Raw genomic sequence first — 10,283 nt, 5'->3', positions numbered from 1 at the left:
GAACTGCCCTCCAGGAATTTTCCTTCCCTCCCCAGCTAAGTATTTTTGGCTAAATACAAGATAGATTAAAATAATAAATAAAAATAATAAAGATAAATAATAAAAATATAAATAAAAATAATAACGCAATGGAGTGGGGGCAGGAAAGCTGGGCAGGGTAATAGGTAACCCACAGAAAGCTAAAGGAGGTTCACACAGCCCCACATCAGCCCCTCACAGAACAGGGGGTTCTTTATTTACACAGCAGCTTCTTCTGAATACAGCACCAGGCTGGGGGTGCACAAAGAAAGCACCCTCCCTCCCCTCTCTGCCTCTGTGGGTACAGGAGGGCCCAGCACCCAAATTGAGACCCCTTCCCACTTCCCAAAGCAGCCTCTGTTCCCACTCCTGCATCCTGGCCCTGGCACACCCAAGCCAAGCAGCCAGGTCTGGCCCTTTCTGGGCCATGAGTCTGTGACAGCACCACCCCACAAGGTGGGGACAGCCCCAGGCCTCGCTCAGTCCATCTTGGTGGGCTCCTTCTTACGCATCCTGGTCTCCCGGACAATCTTGGCCAGGGATAGGAGAATTGGGACTGCCATGGGCAGGAAGAGTGGGATGTAGATGGCAAACTTCTGGTCGTCAGGGAAGTAGAGGAGGTGGAGGAGAGATGGGTCAAAGAAAGCCCTCTCTGAGGAGGTGACAGCCTCCTTGCTGGCCTGGAAAGCTGCGTGCAGGTGGCCCAGGGACAGCTTGGTCACAGCGCTCTGGACTGAGGCCACTGCCCTGTACACCTGTGTGGGAACAACACCAAGGGTCAGTCCTGGCCAGGGAGGGCAACAGGGACACTCAGCCCTCTCTGGTCCCCACCTCAGGGTGCCCCAGCCCTACCTCAGAGGCAACATCATCCTTGATGACAATGTTCCCAATCTTGTCCAGGAGCTGGGCCAGCGAGGTCAGAGTGGTGGACACAGTGGCAATGTTCTCCACAGTGTGGGCCCACAGCAGGTGGTCCAGCTCCCAGTCAGCCAGCCCCTCATTCCCTGGGCCTTCCAGCAGGAACTCAGGGGGCACCTCTTCCCGAGACAGCCCAAAGAGTAACCTGGGAGTAGAAGGGATGGTCCCAGCTCAACATCACAAGCCTGCATTCCCATGAGCTCCCTGATTTTCTTCCCTGTTTGTTTAGTCCCAGTCCTGCCTAATTGCCTCCTGGATGTGTGGCACAACAAGCCAAGCCTCCTACCTGAGGAGATGGGTGATGTGCCAGCATCCCTGGCCACAGAGCAGTGATGGCCAGTAGCCAGCACCTCGAAGGTCATAAAGAGCCACCCTCAGCCTCCCAGAGGCCACGGAGGGAAGAGTGAACAAACTGTTCACTCCCACTGATGTCTACAGAGGCCTGGGGAGGGAAGAGCAGATCCTCACCGGAGCTGGGCCAGGAAAACCTCCATCACTCGTGCCATGTCCACATCCACATGCAGAGGGAAGGAGGCTTGGGGGGAAGCAGGGGCTTCAACGTTGTAAACCTGCAGGAGAACATGTCAGTGAGGCATAGCCAGGGCCTCAGGGCCACCAACTGGGAACAGGGAGCCACCACCTTGTCCCAGCACTGCCCTCATGGTTCCCATACCATGATGCCACCCCAGCGAGGGCTGTGGAAGGCATTGGTGCTCACTGGGGCTCCATCCTTGTCCTGGATGTACAGGGGGGAGTGGGAGCGCTCTGGCACATACAGCAGGAAGTTCAGCACGGGGTAGAGTGAGGCAGCACTAGAGCCTGCAGTAGGACAGAGTCACAGAACTCTTGTGGCTGGCAGGGACAGCAAGAGCAGCCCACAGCCCAGCTCCTCCTTCACAGCCACCCCAGCAGCTCTCACATGGGCTGAGGGGAAAGGGAGCCACGGTGCCATGAGACAGATCCCAGTGAGCCACGGGCAGGGTGCTCACCCAGCCGGGCCTCCACAGGATTGATGACGTGTGGGAGGCTGTGAGCACTCAGGAGGAAGCTGGAGGACTCCTTGTCATAACGTGGTGTCACTCCTAGGACGGCATAGTACAGGATCTGCAGGCACACAAGGGACACGTTGCTGGCAGAGAAGCACATCCCAAGGAGCTCAGGGCAGGGCTTTCCCCACCATCTCTCCCAGCCCTCACCTGTGAGTCCACAGAGAAGTTGGCCACCAAGCTCAGTTTGTCCAGGACAGGCTTCACATAGCGGTTCACAGCCCCCTCAATGTCCCAGTCCACGGTGTGGGACTTGGGGTCAGGGTTCAGCAGGCTGAAGGTGATCTCATACCCTGCAAGGACCCACAGCCTGTGACCCACCAAGGCCATGACAGAGCTCCCAAGAGCAGCAGGGCCGGTCCCCTCCTCCCTGGCCCACCCCATTGCGGGGTGACACCAACAGAACAACCACAATCCCAGGCCAGAACAACTGCTACAGGCAAAGGGGTCTGTTAGCCCAGAAGACATCCAGGGATGCTACAGTCAGAGCAGGAATGGAATGTTCCCCAGGAGCCAGAGGCTTTCCCGAGGCCAGGGAACAGGTCTGGAGGGCACATCCATACCCAGGCTGGATTTCAGGTCCCGCCGCGCATCGGGGCTGAGGCGGCCGTCGGGCACACGGTCCGAGAGGGCGGCGGCGATGGAGGCGGCCGTGAAGGACATCACCTGTGTCACCTCCCGCAGCCGGGCCTGCAGGGCAGCCAGGCTCCCCACAGCCCGAACCAGGGCGCTGCGGTGCTTCCCCACGTACACATTGATGCCCTGGGGATGGCACGGGGTGTCACACAGTGCCACCTGTGACAGCCACCTGTGACACATCCACCTCCCAGGCGGGAAGCACACAGAGGTTGGAGCCACAGGGTGCTGCTCCCTACCTGAGGCAGGAGAGAGGAGGTTTCAGGGACCACATACACAGTCAGAGAGCCCAAGGTGGTGTCCTGCAGCGGGTGCAGAGCAGCGTCAGCCTCTGGGGAAGATGGAAACACTGGCAGAGTTGGGAATTTCACTCCAATCCCTGTCTCAGTCTGAGACAAGGTGTGTTCTCTGCTCAGCCAGCCTCAGGGAAAGGAGCTCCCCAGCAATTCCCTGCTCCAATACCTCGTGCAGTCGCCGCAGCCAGTGCTGCCTCCTCCTGACCCGTGGTGCTGCGATAGCGCATCTCATAGCGGGATGTGACACTGGTTCTCACTGCAGGGGCAGAAAACCTGAGTGCACCTGCTGATCTCATGCCCTTCACAGGAGCCTGGTGCTCAAAGGGATAAGGGACAACCCCAGGGGGACACACGGAATGAGGTGCTTTGGGTGCCAGTGCAGAGAACCACTATGGGATGTAGCATCACTGGTCCAGACTGGCAGTAAGACAGCCCCACACCAGCGAGACACACCCCACTCTCCGAGGACTCCATCGTCCCCATCCTCAGGCTATGGAGCTGGTCCCTTCCCTGCAGTACCCTGGGACCTCGCTGTCCCACCCCCTGCTCCCTGCACTGCCAGCTCAGGGCAGGATGATGCCGGTGAATGGGGCTTGGAGAGAGAAGTCACAGGCAGGTTGGGACCCCTAGGAAAGGACGAGGCCACCCATGAGGAGCGGACGGGGCAGGGACAGACAAGGGGGTCTCTCACAGTTCACGGAGATCTCCATCTCCTGCACGTCTCTGAAGGGCAGCGGCCTCGGCAGGTCCCCGGGCACCGACCCCGGGCCGAACACCACGGCCATGGGCACCACCAGCTGAACCTGCACGGGGGCAGCGTCAGCCCGGGCTCCCGAGCCCCCAGACCCGCCGCCCCCGGGCCCGCCCAGTGCTCACCGGCTGCTGGGCAAGCCCGTCGATGTCCGAGTAGGGCAGGGCAGCTCGGTACGTCTCGGTGGTTTTCCACCACAGCGGGAGTCCCAGCACCACGGCGATGGTCGCGAAGGACAGGGCGGCGCGCCGGCCCCGCGCCCGCTCTGCGGGGACAGCGCTCAGCACCGGCTCGGCGCCCCGGAGACCGGGGTCGGTAAGCCGGGAAACAGCGAACAAGCACCGAGCATCCGAGCCCGCCAGTACCTGCCTCGTCCGCCGCCATCGCCGCCGCCGCCACCATCTTCACTTCCTGGCCCTGCCGGTGAGGCCGTGCCTGCGCCAGCCCAGCCAATCAGGGCTCACAATACCTAAGGCAGCCAATGGGCGCGGCGTGCGCCACACGGTGGCACAGACGGGCGGGCAGCGGAGCCAATCAGTAGGTGTACCGGCCGTGAGGAGGCGGGCTTTGCCCGCTACGAGTGCCGCGGAGGGACATGTAGCGTCACCGCGGGGGGCACCGGGGGAGTGTCCGAGTACCGGGACCAGGACATGGAAAGGGGGACAGGAGCTCCTCACCCGCCCCATCGCCCTTAGGGGGATCCCACCCACCCCCTGCCAAGCTCATAGATCCTCACAATGTGTGCGGGCGGGGTGAGACCCAGCACATCTCATTGCATAAGCGATCACAACACGCTGCCGGTGATGCCCGGAGCGGCGGAGGGGACGGAGCGGGGAGCGGGGGAAGGGCCATGAGCTGCCGGGTGCCCCGCGGCGAGGAAAGAGGCGGCACAGCGCTGTCTCTACCATTTATTCGTTGTTAGGCTATTTGGTACACGGGGTGCACACGGCGAACACAACACAGGCGCCCCAAGGGCGGCGGCAGCGACCAGGACTGCAAAGCTACGGCAGGGCAGGGGCACGCCCAGGCCTCCCCTCCTGCCCCCCACGCGGCCTGCCCTCCTCCCCTCACGGCCCGGCCGGAGCCCCCGGCCAAAGGGGCACCGCACCCGGGTGGCTCTTCCCCACAGGGCCCGGCTGAGCCGGAGCCCTCATTCCATCTGCGGACATCCCGCGGGGCGCTCCCCCCTTCCCCTCCCCGCGTGGCGGCTCCCCTGGGCGGCTGGGGTGGAAGCGGGGTGTGAGCGGTGGCGGGGAGGGGGCCGGGGCGGGGGCCGGGGCCGGTGGGGTGCCCGGCCGGGGCTCAGTACGCGTGGTTGGCCACGTAGAGGGACTGCCCGGCGGCCCCCGAGTCGTCCCCGCTGCCCTCGTACTTGCCCAGCGCTGCCAGCCCGTTCACCTGCGGGGGGAAGGAAAGGTCAGTGGTCACTCTGGGTGTCACTCAAGGTCCCCAAGTCACTGGGGACACAGATTTCAGCATCCCCCAGCTCATGGGGACAGCTGGGGAGCAGAGCCCAGGCATGTGGCCCTTGACACCCCTTATTCCCCTATGGGAACACAGCTCTCACTGTCCCTGCACAGAGACAGCACTGTGTCCCTTCCATGGGGACCATGGCATCCCTTGTCCATAGGGGCACAGCCCTTGGTGTTTTCTCTCATGGTCCTCAGCCACCCCTCCTCCCACCTGTGGGAGGGCACACAGCCATGGGTGTCCCCTCCCAGGAGGGCCACCCCCATCACCTCTGCACGCTTGACAAACTCCTCGGTGGCAGCGTCGGCGTTGTCCCTCTGGCCACGCCAGGCGCTGAGCGCCGACGCCTGCAGCGCCCGCCCGTAGGAGAAGGTGAGGGCCCATGGCCGCACCAGCGGGCACGTGTTGATGGCGTTGAGGTTGATGGAAGCCTCCTCCTCACTCTGACCCCCAGACAGGAAGGTGACGCCTGTGGAGAGCGGGGTTATGGCACGGAGGAGACACAGGGTATGGCTGTCCTGGTGTCTGCCACAGGCCAAGGGCAGTACCTGGCACAGCTGGGGGCACGGTGCGGCGCAGAGCGGTGACAGTGGCCATGGCGATCTCCTCAGGGCTGTACTTGGTGGGGCAGGAGTGCCCAGGGGTCACCATGTTGGGCTTCAGCAGGGTCCCCTCCAGGTAGATGTGGTGGTCGCTCAGTGCCTTGTAGACAGCTGCCAGCACCTGGGGAGGACAGGCAGCGTGGAGTCCCCTGGCATGGCATGATACAGCATGGTGCCTGCCCTGCTGTCACCACACCAACTCACCTTCTCCGTCACGTACTGGCACCGCTTGAGATCGTGGTCACCATCAGGCAGGATCTCTGGCTCCACGATGGGCACAATGCCGTTCTGCAAACAGCAGGACAGACAGATGCCATCACAGTGATGTCCCTGGGCATCCCTCAGCCCCCTGGCTACATGGGACAATGCCCAGACCTGCGGAGTGATGCTCAACCCCGAGGCTCAATGCCCCCCTTGGCAGTTATGCCCAGCCCCAAGGGGGGATGCCCAAACTGGGAGGGTCAATTCTCAGCCCTATGGAGTAATATCCATGTTTGTGAGGTGCATGTAGCAACCCCTGGCCCCACGGATTGACACCTGACCCCTGTGGGTGATGCCCATGCCACAGGGCAGTGCCCCATGTCCACCCACGTGAGGTGTTACCCAACACAGGGGTCATGTCCAGCCCTGGGGATGATCCTCAGGGATCATCATCACTGCACAGGCGCAGTGCTGAGCCTCACAGATCTGTGCCCACCCCCATGGGGCAATACCTGCCCACACAAGTCAATACTCATCCTACAGGTGACTGCCCACCCTGTGGGGTGATGGCAGCAGGACGTACCTGCTGGCAGATGCTGGCATAGCGGGCCAGGACGTTGGCATTCTCCATGATGGCAAGTGCAGAGGGAGTGTGCTCGCTGATCTTCAGCACGCAGCGCCACTTGGCAAAGTCTGCCCCATCCTTCTTGTACTGGGCACAGCGCTCCCACAGCCCATCCAGACCTGTGGGGCAGCATGTCAGCCCCACAGCCACAAACCCCATGGCCCCAAACCCTGCAGACCCAAACCCTGCAGACCCAAACCCCCACAGCCCCTGCTACACCTACCCTGTGTGGTGGTCTCGCCATCGGTCCCAGCCAGAGGCACAACACCCTTGTCCACCTGTGGAATGAGAAGAAGGCAGTGCTGAGCCTCACCAGCACCCTCCAAAGCACCCTCAGCACCCCACAAACCCACCAGGACAGTCCCCACACCTTGATGCCCACAACGATGCCCTTGTCCTTGATCATCTGGACGAAGGGGGTGCCGTCATCAGCCTTCTGGTACATGGTCTCGTGGAAGAAGATGACGCCCCCGATGCATTTCTTCACCCTGCTGTCGGCGCTGAAGAGGATCTGGCGGTACAGCCGGCGGTTCTCCTCCGTGTTTTCCACCCCGATCTGGTTGAGGCGCTTGGCCATGCTCCCTGCAGGCAGCCAGCACCCTCATCAGCCTCCATCCGGCGTGGGGAAAAGGGGCGGCGGGGCAGATTTACCCCCCCTAAACTGACCTACGGACTCATCGGCTGCCAGGATGCCCTTCCCCGGGGCCACGATCCTCAGCGCGATGTCCGACAGCTCCTTCTTCTGCTCGGCCGTCAGCGCGGGGTGTTGGTGCGTCATGCTGGCGGTGGCTGCGAGCGGACGGGGACTGAGTCACGCACACCGGGGCGACACCCCGAAACCACACGTAGCCCCTTCCCCGGGGAGCGCGGACCCCCCGGGGCTGCCGGACCGACCCCAGCGGCCAGGGCACGTTGTGTAAGCCTCGTGGCAGGGATCGTGGAGGATGCCGGGCGGCTCCCAGCCATTTTGCTGCCTGCCAGCCAGCCCGCCCCCAGCCCAGCCATCTTGAGGGCGCGCAGCTCCGCGGGGACCCGCGCAGGACACGGGGGGACCGGGATGGGGGTGCCCTGGGGATGGGAACATCCCGCGAGGAATGGGAACAGCCCGGGGATGGGGGTACCGAGGGGCGGAAATACTGCAGGAAGAGAGAGAAGAGAAACCCCGGGGAGGTACTACCTGAGTCGGGAGTTACCGGGCTTTGGGGTACCCCGCAGACGGAGACACTCCACAGCCGGGAATAACCCGCGGGGAGATTACGCGGGCGATGACGATAACACGGGATGGGGATACCGGGGGGGGGACGGAAACAGCCCGGGAATGGGGGACGGAGCCGCCCCAGGGCGGCACAACCCGCGGATGGAGGTACCCAAAGTGTGGGGTACCCCAAGGATGGCGATATCCCGGGCTGGCGCCGTGGCGGGGCCGGTGATGCCCCCGGGAGCCGGAGCGCTCCATGCCCCGGCCGGCACCGTAAAACTCGAGCTCCTCCAGCGCAGGAGGAGTATCCTGGGTCCCCCAAGCCCCCAGTACCCCCATGCCCGGGGATCTCTCCACCCTGGAGCCCCCCAGCGCGGACCAACCCTCGGGATGCCGCACGGAGACCCCCGGGATGCTCGGCGGGGCTGCCGGCTCCCTCCGCCGGGACCCCCCGGCATCTCCCCCCGGCCCCCCGGCTCTCCCCGACCCCCCGTACCGTGTAGGGCGGCGGCGACGAGCACAGACTGCGGGCTGCGCGCTCCGGCCCCGCGGTAAATGTGGCTGCGGTGCCGCAGAGCTACGTGACCGGCGGGGCGGCACCGGGCAGGACCGGCCCCCCGCCCCGCCCCGGCCCGCCCCCGCCACCGCCCGCGGTCCCCGGGCGGCCACACACCCCCCCCCCCCCCGCTCGGGTCGTGCCCCCCTGCCGGCAACACCCCCCCCGCTCCTGGGGACCCTAAGGTGACAATCCCAGCCTGGGGACCCCAGTGTATCATCGCTTTGCAACGTCTTGGTGGTGATGGGGGCCCCTCTGTGCCCCCCCTGTCCCCGCCCAGGGACATAGCTGAGTCACCCCTAGTCATGGGAAGGCTCCCCCCGTGCTTCCCAGGCAATCCAGTGTGCAATCTGCACTTGCTGCTGGAGACCCCTATGTCCCGCCACCCCTGCTTGGTTATGGGCAGGAACGTCTGACACCCCCCTGCTGCTGCTGGGGACCCTGCTGTATCCCCCTATTGCCACTGCCAGCTATGGACAGTGATCCCTCCGTGCCACCCCCAGGCTGTGCCCCCCTATTTCCATTATTATCTAAAAATAGAGATTTTTTCCTTCATCACCTCTGGTCCAGGCACCCCCTTGTCCCACCCCCAGGCTGGTGTCACTGTTACTGTGCAGGATACCCCATCTGGGCCACCTCTGTGCCCAGCACTGAGCCCCAGACCCTCCAGGGCAGGGTGGGAACACTCACAGGAGACCAACCCCCCTAAAAAACCACCCGCAGCCGGCACAGGGGACAATACCAGTGTCCCCACTCGGCCCACGGGGATGGCTGCCAGGGCCCCGCTGTGCTGAATCCCGCCGTAAAAGGAGGCTCAGCCACCCTGCGTGGCCCTAATCCAGGGAAGGGAGCACATCTCCCTGCAGCCCAGAGCCGGGCCCCCCACTGCTGGCCTCGCACCTCGGGAGGCTGTACCCAGCGGGGTCACAGGTCGGGGAGGGAGGCAGTGCCAGGGAGCAGCGAGTGCCACTTCCCCCACGAGCCACCCACGCACCCAGGGCATGGAGGCACGGCCCCAAACACCTCAATTTCCTGGGTAAATAAATCGATGCCAGCACCCGGCGTGTCATGCACCCAAGTGCTGCCCCACGCCGAGCAGCAGGGCTGTGGCAGAGGGCAGGGGAAGGTGATTTCCACCCCCCTTGGGCAGCAGAAAGAGGCCATTAAAAACCAGAGCACTTGTTGGAGTGCTGCTATTTTGGGCCAGCGCAGGGGAGGGAAGGTTCTGCGTGGTCCCCACGGCCGTGGGGAGCATCCTTGGGGTCAGGAACACCGGGAGGGGGATCCCGCAGGAGCTGCCCCAGCAGGGAACAGGGGAGGTGAGGCTGGAGCTGTGCTGGGAGCTGGGGAGCCCCTAAGGGAGCACCCCCCCCCTCCATGCAGCAGCAGGGACCAAGGGGGGTTGGGAGCAGGAGCTGGCAGAGCTCCCGGTGCTGGCTGAGCCATGGGATGCTGCGTGCTGGAGCCAGGCTGGGAGGGGGAAACATGCCCGTGCAACAGGCATGTGCCCACAGCCCCGTGCTGGGGCTGCAGGATCCAGCCTCTAGAACCATCCCTGGGAGAAGGTGAGGGATCCATCCTCTGGAACAATTCCCACGCAACAGGCTCGTGCCTGCAGCCTCAGGATGGGGTGCAGGGTCCAGACGAGCCCCTGCAGAGCGGGGCAGGGAGGGAATCTAGGGCAGGAGGAGGAGCAGGGGAGGGAAGCTGGCTCAGCCCCGGCACTCCGGCTGCTGCCGGGGCCACAGGGTGGGAGCCTGGGGAACGCGGGCCCTTATTGAGAGCAAACACTGGCAGAGAGGGGGGACGCCAAGAAGGAGAGGCCCTGGGGTGGCAGGGAGCTGTGCCCACAGCCCCGTGACGGAACAGGAGCAACCGGCACAGGCTGGACAAGTTGTCCCCACCCACAGCACCAGGAGCTTCCTGAATTCACACAGCAGGCGGGGTAAAAGCCAACACAACTTTA

General features: G+C 63.9%; 2 protein-coding genes across 2 annotated transcripts; both read right to left on the bottom strand.

The window, feature by feature from the left end:
• Positions 1-199: 199 nt before the first annotated feature.
• Positions 200-4,351, bottom strand: PIGS (phosphatidylinositol glycan anchor biosynthesis class S; the record flags this gene model as incomplete). The annotated part of the gene is made up of 13 exons (XM_083875308.1): positions 200-773; positions 871-1,081; positions 1,405-1,505; positions 1,610-1,755; positions 1,926-2,040; positions 2,133-2,275; positions 2,546-2,744; positions 2,858-2,949; positions 3,081-3,170; positions 3,606-3,717; positions 3,791-3,930; positions 4,031-4,100; positions 4,343-4,351. The coding sequence occupies 13 exons, from the start codon at positions 4,349-4,351 to the stop codon at positions 498-500; spliced, it is 1,704 nt and encodes a 567-aa protein (XP_083731434.1). The 3' UTR covers positions 200-497.
• Positions 4,352-4,565: 214 nt separating this feature from the next.
• Positions 4,566-8,350, bottom strand: ALDOC (aldolase, fructose-bisphosphate C). Its single transcript, XM_083875516.1, has 9 exons — positions 8,258-8,350; positions 7,230-7,352; positions 6,934-7,145; positions 6,787-6,841; positions 6,522-6,682; positions 5,942-6,025; positions 5,684-5,858; positions 5,405-5,604; positions 4,566-5,063 (listed from the first exon to the last, which is right to left on the bottom strand). The coding sequence occupies exons 2-9, from the start codon at positions 7,339-7,341 to the stop codon at positions 4,968-4,970; spliced, it is 1,095 nt and encodes a 364-aa protein (XP_083731642.1). The 5' UTR covers positions 7,342-7,352; positions 8,258-8,350; the 3' UTR covers positions 4,566-4,967.
• Between the last annotated feature and the right edge of the window lie 1,933 nt (positions 8,351-10,283).

Source organism: Zosterops lateralis (genome assembly GCF_965231275.1).
Source record: "Zosterops lateralis genome assembly, chromosome: 19".
Taxonomy (NCBI): Eukaryota; Metazoa; Chordata; class Aves; order Passeriformes; family Zosteropidae; genus Zosterops; species Zosterops lateralis.
The sequence above is the reverse complement of the archived record's forward strand: the minus strand, read 5'-3'. Positions and strand labels throughout refer to the sequence as shown.